The sequence below is a fragment of the Gobio gobio genome, assembly GCF_949357685.1.
Source record: "Gobio gobio genome assembly, chromosome: 17".
Classification (NCBI taxonomy): domain Eukaryota; kingdom Metazoa; phylum Chordata; class Actinopteri; order Cypriniformes; family Gobionidae; genus Gobio; species Gobio gobio.
This window is the reverse complement of record NC_137110.1, coordinates 37468138-37494099: the sequence shown is the minus strand read 5'-3', so window position 1 is coordinate 37494099 and position 25962 is coordinate 37468138. Positions and strand designations below refer to the sequence as shown.

The window sequence follows — 25962 nt, the reverse complement described above, 5'->3', positions numbered from 1 at the left end:
ACGGTTACTAACCTTACTAACATATTGATAGTCAGCTCCAGGAGGTCAAGCTAAATTTTATATGAGTAGTTTTATTTTGTATTCCGTTTTTGTGGAGCACAGGTAACATTTGATGCGCTAAAACATAGCCTGCTAAGTTATCTATTCATTTAAAAAATGTCGCACAAAGAAAACAATGTAGCTGAAAATAAAAAGGCTTAGATGGTCAATGACATTTACATTTTTGTCTCCACAAGCAGGGTTTTATTGAACAGGGAACTGTAATGGATATGGATAGCATTGGTAAGTTTGGTCCCTGTTTACAATAATTCAGGATGAAAATGGCTGAAAATGTTTGTGTAGGTGAATAATGCTGGAGAGGATCTGTAAAAAATAATGCATTTATTAATTCATTATTATAGGCTAGGCCTATATTGTGCATGTTTACAATGGAATCTCTTTCTCTGTGGATATCCTTTTTTGTGTAATATTGGTTCAAATTGGTTCAAATTCAGGTCATGCCGACAATTTCTTGAAACCAGTTTTGTTTTGCAGTAAATGCAGTAACATTTAGAATTCTCTTTTGTGGTCTGTTCATGTGTTGTTATTTCATGTATTTCTCCCATAGAAGATCTAAATGAGGTTCGTCCTGCAGTGTATCGAGCCGCTCTAAAGCTTCGCTCATTACAAAAACTATGTCAGAGTAAGTTCTTCTGTGTTTAACTGCAGAATTTTTTTATGTAACATTATATAATCTATATCTCATTAGTGACTCTCTTTTTCACACTCCAGTGCACCAGGTGTCCCTGCAGGATTTGTACCCAGTTTTAAATACTTTATGTTCTGGGCAACCAATGATTAGTCTCGCTCAAGAAGATGTACAGCAGCTTCTAGAAGAGCTATTCCAGAGCATTTCACATGAACTTCCTGGTCAGGCAGTTCCCGAAGCCACAGATCAAACCACCAGGCTTCTCTTTAAACTGTTTGACAGGTGAGGGGTGAATACTGATTCAACATTATATAGTTATTTTTGTGTTTATGCATGTCATTTAGGATTGCTTTCTTTTAGAGAGCAAACCGGTGTTATCCTGCTCAGGTCTGTGGAGGCCGCGCTGATCGCCCTCTGTGGAGACACTCTCTCAGCTAAACAGAGGGGTCTGTTCCACATTCACTTGGTTTTTATTGCTTATTCTGATTCTGTCTAACTTTCAGAATGTATAAATGTTTATGATCATAATTCACAGTCTGTGCTTGTGTCTCTGCAGCTCTATTCCGACTGGCAGAGAGCTACAGCGGGAATCAAGAGAACTCCATCAGTCGAAGTGCACTCAAAGTCCTGCTGGAAGACCTCAGCCATGTGAGAGAAAAAAACCCCAACAGAGTTTGATCCAATTAATAAAAGCCACTTCTAACAAATACTAACAAATGTCTAAATTAAAATTGTCTGGTTAAGGTTCCAGCAGTGGTTCAAGAAAACCATGTGTTTGGTCATGCTGAAACTGCAGTGTCCTCCTGCTTCAAAGGGGTATTGTAAATTCTCCCAGCACACTCTATATATTTCACAGAATATGCAAATACAGTACTGGTCAATAGTTTGGAAACATTACAATTTTTAAATAAATGCAGGCATAATGAGCATAAGAGACTTCTTTCAAAAACATTACAATAGTAATGTTTCCAAACTTTTGACCGGTACTGTATGTATATTTTACAGCCTTTATATTTTAGAAAGGTGGTCCCTCGCAAGAGTACCATCCTATTTGCTAAGCTGTGGCATCAAAACGTTTGAAAATCCCTGGTTCAGCAGAATCTTTTATACGAATAATCTTTTTTTATTCAAAGCAACATACAATACACATTTTCCCTTGTAGGTATTTGAAGGTATAGCCTTCAGTTGCCAGCCCAGATTTTTCACCCCTAAGCTATACCAGCTACAGTATATGTTGCTCACACATATGTAAACAGCCTCAAATCCTGTAAATTAGGGATTTTTTTTCTTTTTCTCACAGGTAATCAGTGCACATGTGACTGAAGAGCATTTTATTGGCTGGCTACAGTCAGAACCACGTCTGCTGTTATGGCTATCCGCTCTCTACAGGATTTCAGAGAGTGAGGCTGTACAACACAGAGTCCACTGCCATGTCTGTAAAGCCTTTCCTATCACTGGCCTCAGGTGGGTTTTATAATATTATTGCTATACATCCTTGCCCACAGCTTTGGTTGTAATGTTTATGTTTCAGGGTTATTTTCAGGGTTATTATTATAAAGAAATGTATTAAGCCTAAATAATAATACTAAAACAATGACAAAAACACAGCAAAATTACTTAACAAATTAAACTGAAAATATAAAAATAAAAGTAAATTTTTTTTAAAATATTACCTAAATAATAATAATAATAATAATACTAAAATAACACTGGAATGTTTGCGTTGGGGCTGACATGCATGCTGTCAGATGATATGGATAATGACCTGGTATGACCTTCCCATAGGTATCGCTGTCTGAAATGCCTGAACGTACACCTGTGCCAAAGCTGCTTTCTGACTGAGAGACGCAGCAGGAAACACAAGCCCTCCCATCCTGTACTGGAATATTGCACTCAGGTGTACTAGCAAACTTACATTTTACATACTGTACATGTATTAACTAGGGATGTCAGTTTAATGCCTTAATTTAGTGTGAGTAATTCAAATAATTGATTTTAGTTTTAAATATAAAAATATTTTAGAATTTTAAGTTTTAGACATTTATCAATTATATATGGAAGCTTGTTTCCACCACAGAATAAAAAAAGAAAAAAGTTAATTGAAACTTTTTCTCTCACACTTATGACCTTTTTTCTCAGAATTGCGTGGTGTAAAATAAGAATTGCGTGACATAAAGCCAGAATTGCTTGATATAAAGTCAGAATTACAAGATATAAAGTCAGAATTGCGAGTTATAGTCAGAAATGCATGATATAGTCAGAATTATGAGATATAAAGTCAGAATTGTGAGATATAAATTCACAATTCTGACTTTATATCATGCAATTCTGAGTTTATAACTCGCAATTGCACGTTTATTGATGTAAACTCACAATTGTGAGATAAAATGTCGCAATTATCTATTAAAATGATATCTGTGGTGGAAACAAGCTTCCATAATTATATCAGTATCTGACAGAATTTGAATAATGGTACAGTAAAAACAACAACAGTATATATAATACACATATACTCTATTAATTATGCTTTATATAATGTGTGTTATGGTTTGTTCAGCCATCCTGGAAGGAATCAATGGCATCACTGGCCTCCAGCGCTCGACACGCTTTGGTACCTCGACACACCCGGAGAGCAGCAGAGAGGAAGAGAGCCCTGAGTGCAGAGTCCAGGTGCAGATTTTCAGGTTTTTTTTGTGTTGGAAATAAATAATGAACAAACCTTTAAGCAGCAAATGATACATGTTAAACAGCATATGTAACTGGTTGTGTGTTTTCTTTGAAATTAATAAATAGACGGGCGGCAACTGGGTTGACTCTTTGTTTACTCTCTGATAAAGAGATAAAACAGTCTTATACAATGTTTGACTACGCCCTCAACATTTCTCTACCCTTTCAACCACAACGCAGAAAGGGGAAGAGAGGAACAGAGGAATAAATAAATAAAATAAAGATTTAATAACATGAATGTAAAAAAGAAATAAACGTTTACCTTCGCCCTCAACATTTCTATAAAATAAATTTCATTAGCAGGTGCTTCAAATTCCCAGATGACAGAAAATTCATCAAACTTAGAGTGGAAACATGACAGTGCTGCACTCAGATCTATATATTAAACATGTTATTGCATGTGTTTGCATGTTTGCAGTGCCCCATCTCCTGTGCTGCAATTTGTGGCATATCCAGACATGCATAATGCTCCTGAAATCAGTCCGACTGCCTCCCCTGCTGCGGTTACAGTGGAGTCTAAAGCGCTGCAGACGGAAGAGATAGAGATTCCTCAGGTAACTTACCTGCAATGTTTCACAATAGAGTGATCTCCCATTCCAATAAAGCACTGAAAAAAAAAACATTATATCGATAAAATATTTTGGCTTTTATAAAGTCTTGTTTTCTTGTGATCACAAGAACAAAAGTTATATTAAGTGGTGGCCAAAAGTGATTTCTGGCCTTTGAAAATTGACCACCCTTTATTCAAATACAAAAAATTGTTAAAGATTTTGTAAGCATATTGCAAAATTGCATTTTTTTAAACTTGTGATAATGCAATGAAACATGCAAAAATGTGCGGACATAACTTTTGGCCAGTACAAAGAAATTATGAACACATTCAAAAACAAGAGAGAACCAACAAAATATTAAGAACGGATTATGTTCAATGTATGCGTTTTCCTGTGAGCTTTTTTGTTTTTCTTTTTTGCATAGTAGAATAAAACATGTACCTGCCTTTTTTTGCCAAAATATTGTCAGATAAATACCTTAATCAAAATATTTCCCTCATATTTTGAACAGTTAATCGAACTTGTAGGGTCATAAAAAAAAACCTCCGGACCAAAACTGTTTGTCACTTTGAAATGTTTTTTGTTACCTGCAAGAAAAAGCAAGAAGAAACCACTTTTAAGTCAAGATCTTGAGGGAAAAATAAAAACAGGAAAAAATTAAGTTGCGTTCATGATAAAATGAGACTGAATTTTTTTTTATGTAATTAAGTACACAGTTCTGTGCCTTGTCTTTTTTCATTGCTTACACCATTTTTTTTTTTTTAAAGAATATTTCTTAAAGTACAATAAGATAAAAATGGACACTTAAATTTTTTATTGAATATTGCAGTGTTTATTATAAAAACCAGCCTCGGCCAAAACAGTGTCGACAAATGAGGTTCATTAAAATTACACTGTTATGATAGTTTTCTTTGGATTTTCCTAGTCTCAGCTTCAGACAACATGCCCACAGAGCGTTAAAAAATGTATTTGTTGAGTTACATGCCAGTCAAACGTCCTCTTGGGCGGTCCTTGGCCAGTGAAAGCTGCTATGGAGTCCAGACCTTCTGCCATTAGTCTGAAGGTCTGGCTACGCCCGAGTCTTTCACATAAAAATCAGTCTACATGGCTTTTATAGACAACCTAGGAAATCAGGGAAAGTCTCGTTTTTTAAGTTTTGTTACAAACTGTTCAAGTTTTGTGTGTCAAATGTGGGCCTATGTGACAGAATTTACGGGCACTTCTCCACGTCGAACAGGGCGGGAGAGCAAAAGCATCAACACGTTTTGCTCGGCATTAGGGAAGTCGTCGGGTGCGCTGCACAGGTCACAGGACTTCACGAAATCAACAATGTCACCAAATAAGTGTGTTTTTGGTTGTCAGGGCAAGGCAACCCTGTTCAGCTTCCCAAAGATCCCAGCGTTAAGGGGACAGTGGATGGAGATTGTTTTTCCGGAGCAGCAACGGAGTTGCGCAAGTGTTTTTGTTTGTTCCCTGCATTTCGGCGATGATTGTTTTATAAACCATCGCCCAGTTCAACTCCGGATTTGCAGATCGTCTAATGCTGAAAGATGGAGCAGTCCCAACGATAAAGGTTCACGGTCATGCGCAGGCGGTGAGTAAAACTGCTTCAAATGTCTGTGTGTTGTTGGCTATCGGCGCATAAGCAGAGCTGGCCCAAGGCATAAGCGAACTAAGCGGGGCCCCCAAGAGCACATGAAATGGCCTTAAACAATTACTAAATAAACTGCAAAATGTTAAGTTTTCTAATCAATGCACGGATTGATTCTGACCGCGCTGCATGAGCTCACAGCGCTGGCTGGACACCATTCGCTTGTTAGCCAGGGTTCAGGGTTCAAAGTCCAAAGTGCGAGAAGGCTGAAACTGTGCTACTCGTCAGTTGACAGGTAACCTTTTTATGAATGGAGGGATTTGAGAATGTTATATGGTTTAGTGCGAATATCTTGTCTGACGTGCAGCATGTTTTGGACGGAGTACAGCATAGCTTCCAGTTTCTCAGTTGGCTAAATGTTTTTCTGCAAGTGCTATATCGTCCCCTTGGAATTATAAGTCGTGTACATTTTGGAAGTTTTTATTTAGAAAATAAAAAGGTTCTTTCTACACAGTCGAATGGAATGCAAAAAATGAAATGTAATTTCCGCCAAATTTAATGTTTGAAAGAAATCAACATTTCTTGTTTTTAAAATAAGTCTCTTCTGCTCACCAAGGCTGCATTTATTTGATCAAAAAATACAGTAAAAACAATAATATTGTGAAATATTATTCCAGCGTAAAACAGATGTTTCCTGAAAATATATAGGCTAGTGCAATGTGCAATTTATTCCTGTTATCAAAGCTGAATTTATCATCATTATCAGTCTTCAGTGTCACATCACCCTTCACAAATTATTCTCATTTGAGGATTTGATGCTCAACAAACATTTATGATTATTATCAGTGTTTAAAACAGTTGTGTACAATGTTTTAGGATTCTTTGAAAGCTTTCTATTTCAGATAAACGCTGTTCTTTTGAACCTTCTATTCATCAAAGAATATTGGGGAAAAGTGAGCATATTCAGCACAAGAGACTTCTTTTAAAATAAAAAAAAGTGCATATCCCAGTCTGAACTGTAGTGCTGTAAGACTTTGAATATTAACACCCACTCTTGTGGGTTTGCTACTGTCACAATTAAAAACCGTATAAGGATAAAAACATGACAGGCAGACATGTAAGCAACACGGCTACAATTAATAACATCGATACTGGGTATGCGAATTATCAAGAATTGACAATAGTCAATTGTATTGGTGGTACTGAGGGGCCCCCAAATAAAATTCTGCGTAGGGCCCCATAAGGGCTTGGGCCAGTTGGTCTTTACATTATATTGATCAGGACACTGACACTGAGCAACACAAAAAAAAAAAACACACTGCGGTGTAGCAACAAAATTCATACAGTATTTTTTCCCTTAGTAACAATTACACAATAAATACCAAAGTGCGTGAGACACGACAGTTATAAGTCAACTATCATGATTACTGGTTAAATAAGAAACTTAATTTGGTATGTTTTTTTTTCATATTAAACGTCACAACTTACATTTATCATTCAGTTTAGGGCTTTTGAATTGGACCGATAAGATTAAATGAGAGTTAAAATTAATAATTTTGAGGCAGATATACTGATCACCAATATTTTATATTTAAGATCAGCCATATACAGAGCACTGATTTTTTACATGCCCTTGCCACTTTTAATATACTGCATCAATGTACTAAACACTACACATTTCAGACAATTTAGGTTGTGAAATACGAACTCTAAATTAAAGTTAACAATGAATACATTAATGCAGATCATGACACTAGGGAGAGAAAAAGAGATTAGAAGCTCTAAAACTGCCCAAGCCCTCAACTACAACTGCTTTTAAATCTACCCCAAATTTTAGTTAAACAGTCAATGCCTACAGAAGTGACATTAAGACACAGTAACTGACTCAACCAATTTGGCACCAAAAACCTAGATGGCACCCCTTTACCAAATTAAATGACCTCAACTAGCATGGAGTTATATCCTTTGAATGTCGCTTAAACACAAGCACAAGAAAAATGGCTTTTTAAAAAAAACAACAAAAAAAAACACTAGATTATTATATTCTGGAAGACATCACTTTGCATAGTGTGCCAGGTTTCTAGAGACCCTTAGCGGAGTAGAAGCGGCTTGAGGAATGGTTGGTTGTATAGCTGGCATCTGACCCAGATTCACGTAGAGCCTGTACAGACAGCGGGATACCAGAGAACATGCCAACAAATGCTTGGGCACTCAAGCCTAGAGATGGAGCTAGGTTGGAACCGGTCAAAAATTGCTCAGATATTTGGTTACTGCTTGTGGAGTCAGGAGCAAGAGATGGGAGTCTAGAGGGTCTTTCAATTACACCAAGGAGACCCTGGGTTCACCGAGAGTCTGAGATATACACAGGCCATTTGACCTCTGATCACTGGTAGACTGGCTAGAAACAGCTAGGGGTGATGAACCTGCACCCGAGGTCTGAATACCTTGTGAAGGCTGCAATCTTTGAGACTTCTGACTGTGGGGCACAAAATAGCTTTGAAGTGCTTGGCTGGACTGTCTGGCAACACCTTGGGCTGAGGATAGTGCTACACTTGGCTATGAGGATGGAGAGCCAGAGGCAAACTGACTTGTGGTACCTTGGTGCTGGAGTGATCCACCATATGTGGTGCTACCCTGCAAGTTGAAGGGAGTAGAGGACCCTCCCTGGGTGCCAGAGCTGCCAGTGAAGGAAGAGGTAAACTGCTTCCATGGACCCTGGATTTTAGCAGACTGGCTGACAGCCCCTTGGGGTGAGGATAGTGCTAGACTTGGATATGAGGATGAGACCCAGAGGCAAACTGATTTGTGTTACCTTGGTTCTGGAGTGGTCCACCATAAGTGGTGCTGCCTTGCAGGTTGAAGGGAGTAGAGGACCCTGGCTGTGTGTCATAGCTAGAGGTAAACTGCTTCTGTGAACTCTGGAGAGTAGCAGACTCACTGACAGCCCCTTGGGGTGAGGATAGTGTTAGACTTGGAAATGAGGATGGAGACCCAGAGGCAAACTTACTTGTTGTACCTTGGTGCTGGAGTGATCCACCATATGTGGTGCTACCCTGCAAGTTGAAGGGAGTAGGAGACACTCCCTGGGTGCCAGAGCTGCCAGTGAAGGTAGAGGTAAACTGCTTCCATGGACCCTGGACTTTAGCAGACTGGCTGACAGCCCCTTGGGGTGAGGATAGTGCTAGACTTGGATATGAGGATGGAGACCCAGAGGCAAACTTACTTGTGGTACCTTGGTGCTGGAGTGATCCACCATATGTGGTGCTACCCTGCAAGTTGAAGGGAGTAGGAGACCCTCCCTGGGTGCCAGAGCTGCCAGTGAAGGTAGAGGTAAACTGCTTCCATGGACTCTGGACTTCAGCAGACTGGCTGACAGCCTCTTGGGGTGAGGATAGTGCTAGACTTGGATATGAGGAAGGAGACCCAGAAGCAAACTGATTTGTGGTACCTTGGTAATGGAGTGATCCACCATAAGTGGTGCTGCCTTGCAGGTTGAAGGGAGTAGAGGACCCTTCCTGGGTGCCAGAGCTGCCGGTAAAGGTAAACTGCTTCCATGGACCTTGGACTTTAGCAGACTGGCTGACAGCCCCTTGGGGTGAGGATAGTGCTACACTTGGATATGAGGATGGAGACCCAGAGGCTAACTGACTTGTGGTACCTTGGTGTTGGAGTGATCCACCATAAGTGGTGTTGCCTTGCAGGTTGAAGGGAGTAGAGGACCCTGGCTGTGTGTCATAGCTAGAGGTAAACTGCTTCTGTGAACTCTGGACAGTAGCAGACTGGCTGACAGCCCCTTGGGGTGAGGATAGTGCTACACTTGGGTATGAGGATGGAGACCCAGAGGTAAACTGACTTGTGGTACCTTGGTACTGGAGTGAATTTTTCCTCCACTTCCTGATCTCATACAGAGCAGACGTGCCTTCTTTCTGCTCCCCGCTCTGCCCTGGTGCTGATCTTTTTGTCTTTTTTTTCTTGACTCCCTGCTTGCTGGACTCCTGAAAATACTGAAATGGAATGAATTAACTGGTCTCCCAGCGCGATTGACAAGATTTTCTCACTAAGGAACGGTGCACCGGGAGAACCCACCTGCCCGTACGGGACCTTCGCCGAAGGCTACACGCGGGGCGCCTGGAACAGCTGGCAAGTCCTGTGTCTGGAAGTCCTGTCCGTGGAGGATGTGGAGGATTTATTCATAATTAGCATTACCAAATTTTAGTTAAACAGTCAATGCCTACAGAAGTGACATTAAGACACAGTAACTGACTCAACCAATTTGGCACCAAAAACCTAGATGGCACCCCTTTACCAAATTAAATGACCTCAACTAGCATGGAGTTATATCCTTTGAATGTCGCTTAAACACAAGCACAAGAAAAATGGCTTTTTAAAAAAAACAACAAAAAAAAACACTAGATTATTATATTCTGGAAGACATCACTTTGCATAGTGTGCCAGGTTTCTAGAGACCCTTAGCGGAGTAGAAGCGGCTTGAGGAATGGTTGGTTGTATAGCTGGCATCTGACCCAGATTCACGTAGAGCCTGTACAGACTGCGGGATACCAGAGAACATGCCAACAGATGCTTGGGCACTCAAGCCTAGAGATGGAGCTAGGTTGGAACCGGTCAAAAATTGCTCAGATATTTGGTTACTGCTTGTGGAGTCAGGAGCAAGAGATGGGAGTCTAGAGGGTCTTTCAATTACACCAAGGAGACCCTGGGTTCACAGAGAGTCTGAGATATACACAGGCCATTTGACCTCTGATCACTGGTAGACTGGCTAGAAACAGCTAGGGGTGATGAACCTGCACCCGAGGTCTGAATACCTTGTGAAGGCTGCAATCTTTGAGACTTCTGACTGTGGGGCACAAAATAGCTTTGAAGTGCTTGGCTGGACTGTCTGGCAACACCTTGGGCTGAGGATAGTGCTACACTTGGCTATGAGGATGGAGAGCCAGAGGCAAACTTACTTGTGGTACCTTGGTGCTGGAGTGATCCACCATATGTGGTGCTACCCTGCAAGTTGAAGGGAGTAGAGGACCCTCCCTGGGTGCCAGAGCTGCCAGTGAAGGAAGAGGTAAACTGCTTCCATGGACCCTGGATTTTAGCAGACTGGCTGACAGCCCCTTGGGGTGAGGATAGTGCTAGACTTGGATATGAGGATGAGACCCAGAGGCAAACTGATTTGTGTTACCTTGGTTCTGGAGTGGTCCACCATAAGTGGTGCTGCCTTGCTGGTTGAAGGGAGTAGATGACCCTGGCTGTGTGTCATAGCTAGAGGTAAACTGCTTCTGTGAACTCTGGAGAGTAGCAGACTCACTGACAGCCCCTTGGGGTGAGGATAGTGTTAGACTTGGAAATAAGGATGGAGACCCAGAGGCAAACTTACTTGTGGTACCTTGGTGCTGGAGTGATCCACCATATGTGGTGCTACCCTGCAAGTTGAAGGGAGTAGGAGACACTCCCTGGGTGCCAGAGCTGCCAGTGAAGGTAGAGGTAAACTGCTTCCATGGACCCTGGACTTTAGCAGACTGGCTGACAGCCCCTTGGGGTGAGGATAGTGCTAGACTTGGATATGAGGATGGAGACCCAGAGGCAAACTTACTTGTGGTACCTTGGTGCTGGAGTGATCCACCATATGTGGTGCTACCCTGCAAGTTGAAGGGAGTAGGAGACCCTCCCTGGGTGCCGGAGCTGCCAGTGAAGGTAGAGGTAAACTGCTTCCATGGACTCTGGACTTCAGCAGACTGGCTGACAGCCTCTTGGGGTGAGGATAGTGCTAGACTTGGATATGAGGAAGGAGACCCAGAGGCAAACTGATTTGTGGTACCTTGGTAATGGAGTGATCCACCATAAGTGGTGCTGCCTTGCAGGTTGAAGGGAGTAGAGGACCCTTCCTGGGTGCCAGAGCTGCCGGTAAAGGTAAACTGCTTTCATGGACCCTGGACTTTAGCAGACTGGCTGACAGCCCCTTGGGGTGAGGATAGTGCTACACTTGGATATGAGGATGGAGACCCAGATGCTAACTGACTTGTGGTACCTTGGTGTTGGAGTGATCCACCATAAGTGGTGTTGCCTTGAATGTTGAAGGGAGTAGAGGACCCTGGCTGTGTGTCATAGCTAGAGGTAAACTGCTTCTGTGAACTCTGGACAGTAGCAGACTGGCTGACAGCCCCTTGGGGTGAGGATAGTGCTACACTTGGGTATGAGGATGGAGACCCAGAGGTAAACTGACTTGTGGTACCTTGGTACTGGAGTGAATTTTTCCTCCACTTCCTGATCTCATACAGAGCAGACGTGCCTTCTTTCTGCTCCCCGCTCTGCTTTGGTGCTGATCTTTTTGTCTTTTTTTTCTTGACTCCCTGCTTGCTGGACTCCTGAAAATACTGAAATGGAATGAATTAACTGGTCTTCCAGCGCGATTGACAAGGTTTTCTCACTAAGGAACGGTGCACCGGGAGAACCCACCTGCCCGTACGGGACCTTCGCCGAAGGCTACACGCGGGGCGCCTGGAACAGCTGGCAAGTCCTGTGTCTGGAAGTCCTGTCCGTGGAGGATGTGGAGGATTTATTCATAATTAGCATTATGATAGCGGGGTTCCTATTTCTCGGCCTTGGGATTGCCCTGACCTATCGGAAGATTGGTAAGACAGTTGCCAGTAAATTCACCCAGCTGCTGTCTGTGGAAAATAAAGAGTGCTTCGGGGATGTGTGTGACCGACTGAAGGTATTAGATCAAAGAGTGACACTGATTGAGGAACTGTATCGTAACATCTCAGCCCGGACTGCGGAGACGCAGGGAAGAGTGGGTTCCATCGGGGGTCAGGCTAGTGAACTGCTACGCAGTATGTCTGGTCTGACCATGAAATTGGATGAAATGTCCAAGTCCATTCATGAACCGGACGCTCGCCACTGACGCGGAGGATCAGAACGGATTGATCGATTATGGTCCGGAAAATGACAGAAGATCAGCTAAATGGATTAAGATATTAACCCCTGCTTCCCTCACCCCACCGTCCAGCTTGTCCCGATCTCTCTCGTTTGGGAGGTCAGCTTGACAGCTGGGTCCTGCGATCTTGCTTTCGTTCCCTGTGCACTGCCATATCTCCCTTCAAGGACAAGCCACAGAACTTAACTCGAAAACATCTTAAAGGGATAGTTCCCCAAAATTGAAAATAAACTCAGTAATTACTCACCCTCATGTTGTTCCAACCATGTAAGACCTTCGTTCATCTTCGGAACATAATTTAGTATATTTTTGATGAAATCTGAGAGCTGTCTCACTCCTCCATAGGCTTTCAGAGGGAATGAAACTTGATGGCCCAGAATAGTAAGTTAAAACGTCATTTAAGGAGTCCAAATGACTACAGTGGCTCTGTATTAAGTCTATCATGCGACGAAAGTACTTTTTGAGCGGAAAAACAACAAAAATAACGACTTTATCCCACTATTATTGATGTTCAATTTGAGCCTCTGACGAGAGTTCGCGGGAGTGCCACGACGCATGCGCGAGAACTGAGATTACGGCGTTCTGCAGCCAGTAACAAGTAGTAGTAGAAGAACGCCGTAATCTCAGTTCTCGTCATCATTCACACATCATTCACCTAGGAAACGAATTGGCTGTTAAAAGATAATTGATGATTGCTTTGTGAAGGCTCTGATACCCTCTGCTGTTTGAACATTTTAAAGCAGATCATTAATCCAGACTTTCAATGTGTAATGTCTACATAGGATATTTTCGCACACCTTACACAAAATGCAGAAAAAAAGTGCACATCAAGTAAACAATGAACGTATAGTTAATTTATCAATGGCGCTTGCAATGTATGGTGTGTGTTTAAATCCATTTGTTTAGCTGACCACTGTAGGTGTCTGTTTGTTTATTGTAAAACCACTCCAAACAACAATACACAAAGAGTGGGAAAATATGTTGAACTAAACTAATTATTTAATATTAAACCTAGGGGCCGGTCACACAAAGCGCGCTTCTTCATTTAAATGCGTTACTATTCTTGTGACTCTTTAGCTCTGCCCACACGATACCCCTCCAGCCGCTCGGGCTTATTCGGAAAGACTCGGTACAGCGTATCTGTCTTTAATAAATATGATAAAACGAAAGATTTTTCGGAGATATGAAGGATGGAATACTACTCTATAGGTACTCAAGATTGACATGAGATTGACAGAAACTGTGTGTTATACCACCCCTTTAAAATTCTTACATATAGCCCCTTTAATCATAATATCTTCCTCTCCCATTTGTAACAACATCTCTTCTCTGACGTGTGCACTGGCATGAGGTCGGGGACTCATCACTCACATGAGATCACACCAATAGTAAACAACAAAATCAAGTCCCACCCAACTTTTTTCTCCTTCAAGAAGCTGTTTCACTCATACATCACAATAGGGAAGAAAAGATGATTGCAACCGTTTCATGTCTAATTTATGAAAAAAATGTACGGTAGAGATACTTGTTGCACTCTGTAGATTATCATAATGCTAAATGATCACCCTGTGGATTTTTGTTTATGATGTTATAGAAAGAAACGTCTGATTTCCAAAAAGACCTCAGTGTAACCCAGAAGGCCATGAAGGATCTGCAGCGAGATAAATGGTGGGCCTTTTTTCAAAGTAAATCTTTAGAGTATAGAAAAGAAAAGACAAGTCTTATGTGCCGTGTGTGTGAGTGAAAATTGTGCACATGTTTGAACGTGTGTATGTTCATATTTAATAATTGCATTTTTGTGCTGGCATATATTTGTATGTGATGATCAGGCTCCTGGAGAAAGAGTTTCAGGTGTGGAGAGTGGCAGCCCAGTCAGAGCATGATTCATTGGAGGACAAATGCACTGAGCTGAAGACCATGATGGAGACGCTGAACCAACATAATCAGCATCTGGAAGACGAACTGGACAAAGTCAGACATGTAAGAAGCGGCATAAGGAGGGAATTTTAAAATATATGTATTTGAATTGCATATAATAATTTCCATCCATTTGAATTGCAGTTTTAACATAAACAAACTAATACATTTAAAGTCACCATGAAATAAAAATGGGAAATTATTATTTTGATGGAATATTGCAGTATTTGTTATAAATGATTTATCCATGGCATGCACATCATTATTTTTTTTAAATAATACATTTAATGCATCTCTTCTCTGATGACATTTTTCAGTGTGAGGGCAGGACAACTTGTCACTCAAATAAGATCCCAAAAATAGCAAATGACGATTAAATCAATGCCTGATAGACAAAATCAAGTCCCACCCTAAGGTCTCAGTAAGCAGTAAGCAGTTTCACTCGGATATAAGTCACTCGGATTCCATTTCCATTTCATGCCGACTTTAATGTGATGCATATTTGTTAGTCATAAATGTAACAGAAAAGAAACAGGGATTTCTGTAAACTGTGTGTTTTAAATACACAATAACCAGGTTTATATATTTATCATCAATAAATACAATGATTGTACATTTTAACAGCCTGCCATATTTTTAACCGTTCTTAATTTCAAACTGAATAAATGTAGTTGTTTTCACAATGAACAGGTTAAAGGATTAATTCGCCCAAAAATTTAAATTCTGTCATTAATTACTCACCCTTTACCATTTACTCAATTACCCATCTTCGGAACACAAATTAAGATATTTTTGATGAAATCCGAGAGCTTTCTGAATCATCCATAGGCAGCAATGTCATTGCAACTTTCAAGGTCCAGAAAGGTAGTAAAGACATCGTTAAAATAGTCCATGTGACTCCAGTGATTCAACCTTAAAGGGTTAGTTCACCCAAAAATGTATCACTCAACCTCATGCCGTTCCACACCCGTAAGGCCTCCGTTCTAGACTGGGTAAACCCAGCCTGATCTGCTGGCGATTTGATTTCGCCCTGCAACTCAGTCTGGAAGCCTGTACATTAATTTCTACTGCTTCTGTTACACTGTTGCGGGAACCAATCACAGACTGGCTTATCCACCTGGTGCGCTATTGGCGGGTTTAACACGATGACGGATAGAGAAGCAATGGGTCGTTGCCCGTTGATCACGCCTCTTGTGGTCTGATTGGTTGAAGGACTATCCAATTGCGTACAGAGTCATTTATGCTCGTTGATCACCCCTCTTGTGCAGTAGAAAATACATAGCAGACTCCCCAGACTAATGTTCAATCTTAAATTGAGCTTGGTCTGGTGATAGCCTGAAAACCTCCATTCATCTTCGGAACACAAATTAAGATTTTTTTCTTGAAATCCGAGGGCTCAGCGAGGCCTGCATAGCCGGCAATGACATTTCCTCTCTCAAGATCCATTAATGTACTAAAAACATATTTAAATCAGTTCATGTGAGTACAGTGGTTCAATATTAATATTATAAAGCGATGAGAATATTTTTGGTGCGCCAAAAAAAACGAAATAACTACTTATATAGTGATGGCCGATTTCAAAACACTTCATGAGGCTTCGGAGCGTAATGAATCAGCGTATCGAATCAGCGGTTCAGAGCGCCAAAGTCATGTGATTTCAGCAGTTTGGTGGTTTGACACGCGATCCGAATCATGATTCAACACGCTGATTCATAACGCTCCGAAGCTTCACAAAGCAGTGTTTTGAAATCGTTTGTTTGGGCGCACCAAAAATATTCTCGCCGCTTTAGATTTAAATATGTTGTAAACTGCTTATTTAACAGCCTGCCATATTTTAACCATGTTCATACTTTTTAACTGAATAAATGTAGTTGTTTCACAATAAACAGATTAATGCTTATTAATGCTTATTCTAAAATAAATGCATTTTGAAAATAGGATTTTATGATTGAAATCAGAGGAAATTGGTTAATAATACATTTGAAATCTTAGTTTATGTTAAAATTCAAATGGATTTTAGTAGGGGGCAATATTTTATTATCATTATTTTTGGTGCAGTGTTTACACCAGAAGAGAAATGTCAAGGAATGTAAAACAAGTTCTTTAATCATTATTTGTTGTCATTGTCACAGGTCTTGAGCCTGAGGGACAGAGATGAGTCCAGAATTGACTTTCATTCCCATTTAGACCTTCAACCAGAACATGATGACAGCATTAGTGAGAACGACTGGACACAACCAGGCTGTTTAAACCCTCATGACAGCTCCAGTGGAGAAGAGGAGGTTGAAAAGGGGAGAGAAGCATTTCAGGAAGGAGGGATAGAAGTGGAGGAGGACACTCTTTATGAGGTATCAGAGGACATCTCTACGAATCTGGATGACACAGATAGTGTTTTGATACAGGATGTCCAGACAGCTTCGGGGCAGCAAGAGGAAGTTGAGGAGGAGGGGCTGCAGGAGGAGCTACTGCATGAAAGACAGGATCTTTCTTTATTTCATCAGTCCATGTCTGATGTAGCACTGGAAGAGCATTCAGGCTCAGACGACTCACATATGGACGATGAGGAGGAACTTTGTGAGCTTGTACAGCGACTTAGAAATGAGCTTTCTCTATATACAACCACAGGTATTTTATTATGCTTGCAACTTTGTAGCTTTGTTTTCACATGATCCTACAGAAATAATTCTAATGCTGATTTTGTGCTCAAGAAACATTTATTATTGTCAATGTTGAAAACTGTTGTGTTGCTTAATACTTTAGTGGAAACCATGATACATTGCCATTTAAATGTTTGGGGTAAGAAAAAAATCTGAAATTAATACTTTCTGCAAGGATGGATTAAATTGATTCTAGTGACAGTAAAGTCATTTATAATATTTCATATTTCAAATAAATGCTGTTCTTTTGAACTTTCTGTTCATCAAAGAATCCTAAAGAAAATGTACATTTTGAAAAAAATTATATATATTTAGCAGCAAAACTTTTTCAACATTGATAATAATAAGTAAAAATAATAAATGATAATAACTGAGCACTAAATCATATTAGAATGATATCTGAAAATAGATAAGTTATTTTAAAATGTAATATTTCACAATATTTGCTAAATAAATAAATTCAGCCTTGGTGAGCAGAAGAGACTTTAGAAGAGACATTTAAAAAAAAAAAAATTATTCCAAACCTTTACATTACATTACAAATTCATATATATATATATACACACCGATCAGGCATAACATTATGACCGGATAACACTGATCATCTCTTCATCACGGCACGGTTAGTGGGTGGATATATTAGGCAGCAATTATGTGTTAGAAGCAGGAAAAATTTGCAAGTGTAAGGATTTGAGACGACTGGGTCAGAGCATCTCCAAAACTGCAGCTTTTGTCGGGGGTTCCCGGTCTGCAGTGATCAGTATCTATTAAAAGTGGTCCACGTGAGTATCAGAACTGGACCACGGAGCAATGGAAGGAGGTGGTCTTGTCTGATGAATCACGTTTTCTTTTACATCACGTGGATGGCCGGGTACATGTACGTCACTTACCTGGGGAACACATGGCACCAGAATGCACTATGGGAAGAAGGCAAGCCGGTGGAGGCAGTGTGATGCTTTCAGCAATGTTCTGCTGGGAAACCTTGGGTCCTGCCATGGGATGTTACTTTGACACGTACCACCTAACTAAGGAGTGTTGCAGACCATGTACACCCTTTCATGGAAACGGTATTTCCTCTTTCAGCAGGATAATGTGCCCTGCCACAAAGCAAAAATGGTTCAGGAATGTTTGAGGAGCACAACAAGTTTTATCCAATCGAGCATCTGTGGGATGTGCTGAACAAATAACAGGACTTAAAGGATCTGCTGCTAACATCTTGGTGCCAGATACCACAGCACACCTTCAGGGGTCTAGTGAAGTCCATGCCTCGACAGGTCAGGGCTGTTCCCTTTCGTTCAGTCACTACGACGTACGTTAGTGACTAACGAATGGGGGTTTCGCTTAGAAGCCAATCATCTTCATCGTATTCAACAGCGCCCAATGGCAGTGCCAATGCCATGGGCATGCGGAATTTGCATGCGTAACTCCGCCCCACCTCGTGGGTATATAAGGAAGTACGCTGCGAACATCGCATTATGTTTCTGCTTTGGAGCCAAGAGGATCTCTTCACTCCTACAAGCCTGAATTCTGAAGTCTTCTCTTCAGTCTTCGAGAGACCAGCGGTTCTCCAGGGTGTTGGTGTTACGGCGCGTTCCAGCGATCTCATGCTGCCTGCCTGCTGATCTGTGCAGTGATCTGCAACAGCTGTGTGTGTGTTTCCCTGGGCGCTTCGGCACTCTGCAGAGCTTTCCTCTCACAAAAAGAGCTTGCGCGTGGCACGTCTTTTTCAAGACGGTTCGCCCGTGCACTTCCGGGTGCGATCGATCTCCGTTGCTGTCTATGGGCACATTCACTGCTCGATGTGTTTGGGCTTCAGCACGTTCGGGCAGTGTTTGTGGATGCGTCATGTTCCCACTGCGGGAACGTGACCATCGCGATGTTGCGGTCGAGACTCAGTGATCTCCGTGAGGAGAGAGAGTCCCCTCTGCCACACCCCAATCTACCGTCTCCGAGTGAGGCGGTACTTTGGCTGGTGGCCAGGGTGACCTGAGTGCGGTGCCGTGGTATTAAGAACCCCGACGATCATTCCTCGGGCCACGCCCCCTCTTGCACATTGCTTAAACCCGCGAGTGTTGGACTGAAACAGCGGCCCGTCTCTGACGCCTCGTTCGTTTCGTTCACGCTCCAGATAGCAGTGAGATGTCGATCGCCGCATCCCAAGGTGGGCTGGAGTCCTTTGGGGATGACGATTAGGAGTTGTGCTCCGCCTCCGGGTGTGTCAGCGCTGCCTGATCCGACCTAAGGTTGACAGCCATGTTATCTCGGGCAGCCGCGAGTCTCGCGCTGGTGTGGAACTCCGCCCAGTCGCGAGTGCTCGTGGTTGCGCGATTGGTTTTTGGGGACGGCACCCGACAGCTGTTGGGCCCCGCCCCCAATGCCTTTCGCTCCCGAGGTGCATGAGGAGATCACGCGGTCCTGGAAGTCCCCGTGCTTCCCGCGATCGTTTGGTGGCCTCCTCCACCTTCTCTGCCCTTGATGGGGCCGCGGCCTAGGGTACACTGGGGCCCCCTCACCCCCACTGTTGAACTCTCTGTTGCGCACTACGGTGTCCACAGAGGGCTTGACGTGGCGTGGTGTGGCTGTCCTAAGCACCCTCCCAAAGCCTGTGGGCTCGTCTACTTCGGTGGCGTGGTCCTGCAGAGCTACGGGCAGGCCGCCGCCCCGTTGCACATGCACAAGGGTGGAGCCGACCCAGGGCTCTTCATTGAGCTGCGTGCCGCGACTGATCCCGCCCCCGGGCGGTGAAGGTGGCCACACGCTCCCTGGGTCGGGAGATGTCCACAGCTGTGGTCCGGGAGAACACCTGGCCTTACCTGGTGATTTGGAGGACGTTGAGTAGGCCCGCCCCCTCAACTCACCCATATCCCAGGCTGGCCTCTTCGGCGGCGCGGCTGGGAACTGCGCCCAACAGTTCTCGGCCGCCCCAGAGCAGACTGAGGCTGTAACACGTACTGCCCCGGCGGCCAGCTGCTGCACCAGCCGCCGGCTCAGTCGCCTCAGTCCGCTCGCCGCCGAGGGCGCCCTCCCTCCTCCCGCCCGGCCCCAGCAGCAGCCTTCACCCGGGCCGCGCCGTGGAGGTGGTTGAGGATGACGCCCAGTCCGCTCCCCAGCCTGGTTAAACGCCACGCTGGAAGTGGACAACTCAGAGATGGGTTCCAGTTCTTCCCAGGGGATGGTAGCAGGGCCTCTCCTTCCCCCGGTGGAGGGCCGGGGGAAAATCCTTCCGCTGCTGGCCCCCGGGCTAGCAGCGCTTGGGAAGAACTCATGTTCCTGTCTCTGAGAACCCAGAGACCGGTGATGACAGTGCGCGCCACCCACGGGTCCCGCCACTCGCATCCCTCTCTGTCGCCAGCCTCCTGGCAGAGCAGACCCCAGTGGAACGCGCGTCCTTCCCTGGTCCCCTCTGTCAGGACGCAGCCGTTAACCGCACCCCCACACCGGGACGCCCAACAGCCTCCCTTGTCCGGGTCGGTAACGATGCATCGCTGCCCCACTCCGGGTACACCTGTAGTCCGATTGACCCCGCTGGTGCAGTTCCTGGGAGCCTGGCTTCAGATTCCAGGGCTGTCCCGCTGGGTCGCGAAGACAGTCAGGTGCGGCTACGCGATTCAGTTCGCGCAGGTTCCTCCCCGCTTTCGGGGAGTCCGTTCCACTATGATCGGGGCTAATGCCCCCGTCATGCGAGCGGAGGTTGCCACCCTACTGGCGAAGGGTGCGATCGAACCTGTCCCTCCAGCCGAGGTGAATTCCGGGTGTTACAGCCCGTACTTCATTGTACCCATAAAGACCGGTGGGCTTGACCGATCCTGGACCTGCGCGTCTTGAACCGTTACCTCCACCGGTTTCCGTTCAAGATGTTGACAGCGAAACGCCTTTTCGAAAGCGTTCGTCCAGTCGATTGGTTGCAGCGATCGACCTGAAGGACGCCTACTTCCATGTCTCCATTCTACCTCGACACAGACCGTTCCTACGGTTTGCTTTCGAGGGGCGGGCATATCAGTACGCAGTTCTACCATTCGGGCTATCTCTGTCCCCTCGCGTCTTTACGAAGATTGCCGAGGCAGCCCTTGCGCCCCTTCGGCAGCACGGGGTTCGCATCCTGAATTACCTCGACGACTGGCTTACTGGGTCACTCTCGAGAGCAGGTTTGCGGACACAGAGATTTGGTGCTCCATCACCTAGCCCGTCTGGGCCTTCGGGTCAACTGGGAGAAGAGCAAACTTTGCCCCGCGCAGAGGATCTCTTTTCTCGGTATGGATCGACTCGGTCGCCATGTGCGCGCTGCTTTCGAGCGAGCGCGCGCAGTCTCTGCTGACTTCCCTTCGACAAGTCGAGGGCAAGAGTGCGGTTCCACTGAAACTGTTTCAGAGGCTCCTGGGGCATATGGCATCTGCAGCCGCGGTAACGCCGCTCGGATTGCTTCATATGAGACCGCTTCAGCACGGGCTACGCGATCGAGTCCCGAGATGGGCATGGCGGTCTGGCACGCTCCGGGTACAAGTGACTCGGGCCTGCTTACAGACTCTCTCCCCGTGGTCGAACCTCAGCTTTCTACGGACCCGAGTGTCCTTAGAACGAGTTTCCAGGCATCTTGTTGTATCAACAGATGCATCATCCACGGGCTGGGGTGCCATGTGCAATGGACAAGCAGCCACGGGCTCCTGGATAGGACCCCAGTGCCTTCTGCATGTCAATTGCCTCGAGTTGCTGGCAGTACGGTTCGCCCTGCACCGCTTCCGAGCGTTGCTGAAGGGTCAACATGTACTAGTCAGGACAGACGACACGGCCGGGCGGTCTACGCTCCCGCCGTATGTCTCAACTCGCCCGCCATCTCGTTTTATGGAGTCAGAAGCATCTGAGGTCCCTTCATGCTGCCCACATCCTGGGAGTCCTGAACCGTGCAGCCTCGAGCTCTCACGGCTTCAGCCACTTCCTGGAGAATGGAGACTCCATCCCCAGACGGCCCAGCTGATATGGGAACGGTTCGGTGACGCACAGGTAGTCCTGTTGCCTCCCAGGACTCTTCCCATTGCTCCCTGTATTATTCCCTGACCTATGGTCGGCACGGATGCACTGGCGCACAGCTGGTCGTCGGGGCTACGCTATTATGCGTTTCCCCCAGTGAGCCTTCTCGCACAGGTACTGTGCAAGATCAGGGAGGACAAGGAGCAGGTCATGTTGGTCGCCCCGTTGGCACGGCCGGACCTGGTTCTCAGAACTGCTACTCCTTGCGACAGCCCCTCCCTGGCCTATTCCTCTGAGACTCCTCAGAGACGGGGCACCTTTTGGCACCCGCATCCAGCGTTCTGGAAGCTCCACGTGTGGCTTCTGGACGGGACGCGGCTGGTTTGAGTAGCCCTCCACCTGCGGTGGTCGCTACCATCACTTCCGCTAGGGCAGAGTCTACACGACACCTCTATGCGTTGAAGTGGGACCTCTTCGTCACATGGTGCTCTTCCCGCCAGGAAGACCCCTGGAAATGCCCGATCGGGTCTGTGCTTCGTTTCTCCAGGAGGGGGTGGGACGAAGGCTGTCTCCTTCCACCCTTAAGTGTACGTGGCCGCAATATCTGCCTACCACGATCTCCTGGGAGACAATAAGGTAAGTAGCAGCACGACCTGATCATCAGGTTCCTGAGGGGGGCGAGGAGACTGAATCTTCCTCGCTCTCCTCTCGTTCCCTCTTGGGACCTCTCAGTAGTCTTAAGTGCTCTGTAGAGGCCTCCCTTGAGCCTTTGCGGTCGGCCGAGATTAAGCTCTTGTCTATGAAGACGGCTCTGCTGACCGCATTGGCCTCGCTTAGAGGGTCGGGGACCTGCAAGCATTTTCGGTTGACGAAGCGTGCCTTGAGTTCGGGCCGGCTAACTCTCACGTGATCCTGAGACCCCGGGCCGGATATGTGCCCAAGGTTCCCACCACTCCGTTCCAGAGATCAGGTGGTGAACCTGCAAGCGCTGCCTTTGGAGGAGGCAGACCCAGCCTTGGCATTGCTCTGTCCAGTACGCGCTCTCCGCGCCTACGTAGACATGACGCAGTGTTTCAGGACCTCAGACCAGCTCTTTGTCTGTTATGGTGGAGAGCGGAAGGGAAGTGCTCTCTCAAAGCAGAGGTTGTCTCACTGGGTGGTGGACACCATTGTTTTGGCTTACCAGCAGCAAGGTCGACCATGTCCCCTTGGTGTGAGGGCACACTCCACCCGGAGTGTGGCCTCCTCTTGGGCTCTAGCGCATGGCGCCTCGCTAACAGACATCTGCAGAGCTGCAGGCTGGGCGACACCCAACACATTCGCCAGATTCTACAATCTCCGAGTGGAGCCAGTGTCCGACTTTGTACTCGCCCCCCCGAGGGGCCGGTAATGGACCACGCTCAGGTGTCTTCGCTTGCTCGCCATTCCACTCCCATGACTGGATACGTGCGATATTTTCCTCAGGTGAGCTCCCCGAGAGCCCTGAGCTCCTCCAGCACTGTCGACGCCGACATCAGTTCAGTCTGCCCTTTCGAGCCCAGACCCTCATGTCCGGCCAGGTGCTCCGTGTGCATGGTTCCCCTCTGGCGACCCCCACACGAGTATTCCCACCGTAAGCCTCCTCAGTGAGCAGGTGTCTTTCCCTTGGCAAGTCCCTGCCACCCCTAGGGTTAAAAATCCACCTTCGGCTGGTACCCTAGAGATCTTCCATATGCAACCCTCAGCGGGTCATATGTGTATTCTCTAAGTCCTCCCTACGGTAGGCACCTTGGCATTCCCTCACTGGGATATGCTTCCCAGTGTACCTTGGTAATCCTGTGATAAGTGGGAGTCCTAGGGCCTTAAGTGGCGGGATCTCACACTTACGCAGGGCACTGGATGACAGCTGAGTGGCGCTGTTTTACAGGTTCCCCCATTCGTTAGTCACTAACGTACGTCGTAGTGACTGAACGAAAGGGAACGTCCGGTTACGTATGTAACCCTCGTTCCCTGAGGAGGGAACGGAGACGTACGTTTCCTTAGCCACGTCAGCTGTGCTGCCTGGAACGCGGAGTTCAGTCTTGGCTCCTGCAGCAGTAACATAATGCGATGTTCGCAGCGTACTTCCTTATATACCCACGAGGTGGGGCGGAGTTACGCATGCAAATTCCGCATGCCCATGGCATTGGCACTGCCATTGGGCGCTGTTGAATACGATGAAGATGATTGGCTTCTAAGCGAAACCCCCATTCGTTAGTCACTAACGTACGTCTCCGTTCCCTCCTCAGGGAACGAGGGTTACATACGTAACCGGACGTTTTGGCAGCAAAAGGTGGACCAACACAATATTAGGAAGGTGGTCATAATGTTATGCCTGATTGGTGTATATACCCGTCAAAAGTTTGGAAATATTAAAAAAAAATTATGTTTTTAAAAAATGCTCACCAAGGCTGCATTTATTTACTGCATTTATTTAATCAAAATACAGTATAACAGTAAAATGTAATATTTCACATTATATTTTTACATATAATATGAAATATTATGTTACAAGAATTGTTTTCTATTTAAACAAATAAAAAAAGTCATTTATTCCTGATGGCAAAGCTTTTCAGCATCATTACTCCAGTCTTCAGTGTCACATGATCCTTCAGAAATCATTCTAATATGCTGATTTGCTTCTGAAGAAACATTTATGATTATCAATGTTGGAAATAGCTGTGCAGAAATGTTTCTTCAGCAGCAAATCAGTATATTAGAATGATTTCTGAAGGATCATGTGACACTGAAGACTGGAGTAATGATGCTGAAAATTCAGCTTTGCCATCACAGGAATAAATTACATTTTAAAATATATTCAAATAGAAAACTGTTCTTTTAAATTGTAATAATATTTTGCAATAGTACTGTTTTAATTAAATAAATGGTGCACATAAGAGATGAAGAAGAAGTAAATATAAACGTGTTTGTGCTAATTATTATAATTTTTTCTCCATCAGGGTCTGTCTCTCTACAGAAGGAAATGCTAATGACGGCAGCAGAGGGAGTCAGAGACACTGTTTCTCATTTAGTCACTTCTGTGAAGACCACCAGTTTGGCATGATGGCAGCCAATCATGGGTTGCAAATAAACCTTCCCTCACATTTCCATCCAATACAAGCCAATTCTGTAACTCTCATCCCATCACAAGGTTAATAATAACAGCAAATGCTCACATGGATTGATGGTTGACAACATCTCAATTCACAGTTTAATGCAATCTAAATTGATAGATTGCATTAAAGATAAAGAGGTTGCAACTCTTTTTCCAAAATGTATTCACTATATACATTGTTAATCTAAATGAGACATTGGTTAATAGAGGCACCAATATTGACATTCTGGATGATACGGATAAGGCTATTATATTCTTGTTACTACATGAATATTTGATAATGACTGGTCAATTGCAATTCAGTGTTTAAATTATTGGCAGAAGTCCACTGTCCAGGGCTGCGTTTCCCAAAACCATCGTAAGCTTATGTTGATCGTAGAACAATTGCCACCAATGGTCTCTACGATCAACTTAGGCTTACGATGGTTTTGGGAAACGCAGCCAAGGGCAACAGTGTATTACCCCTAATACAGAAGTGTTCACTTTGCATTTGGGTCTGTGGGGGTTATTTTGAGATAATGGCTGGCTGACCATAGCCCATGTAAATAAATGATCATTCATCCCTAGTTAATGTGTGATTTTATAGGTTGTGTTTTTAATTTTTTGTATCTTTGTTATAATCTCCTCAAATGCTTATTTTGTTGGACAATACATAAACATTATCCATTTTAATATTTCGCATTCAATAAACAGTAAATGTCTTATATTCTTATGTTCTTAAGTCTACAAACAAAAAGGAAGCATTCTGATAACATGTATTTGGTGTCAGTTCTCAACATTTCTGGAT

At 44.5% G+C, this 25962-nt stretch overlaps 1 protein-coding gene across 1 annotated transcript; it reads left to right on the top strand.

Moving 5' to 3' along the window:
* Positions 1–269: 269 nt before the first annotated feature.
* Positions 270–25124, top strand: dytn (dystrotelin; the record flags this gene model as incomplete). Its single annotated transcript, XM_079840029.1, has 14 exons — positions 270–282; positions 608–682; positions 772–970; positions 1049–1134; positions 1245–1336; positions 1433–1504; positions 1989–2152; positions 2474–2585; positions 3246–3358; positions 3834–3969; positions 14098–14171; positions 14333–14483; positions 16553–17045; positions 25021–25124. 14 exons carry the CDS (start codon positions 270–272, stop codon positions 25122–25124), a joined length of 1884 nt encoding a protein of 627 aa, XP_079696155.1.
* Positions 25125–25962: the final 838 nt, after the last annotated feature.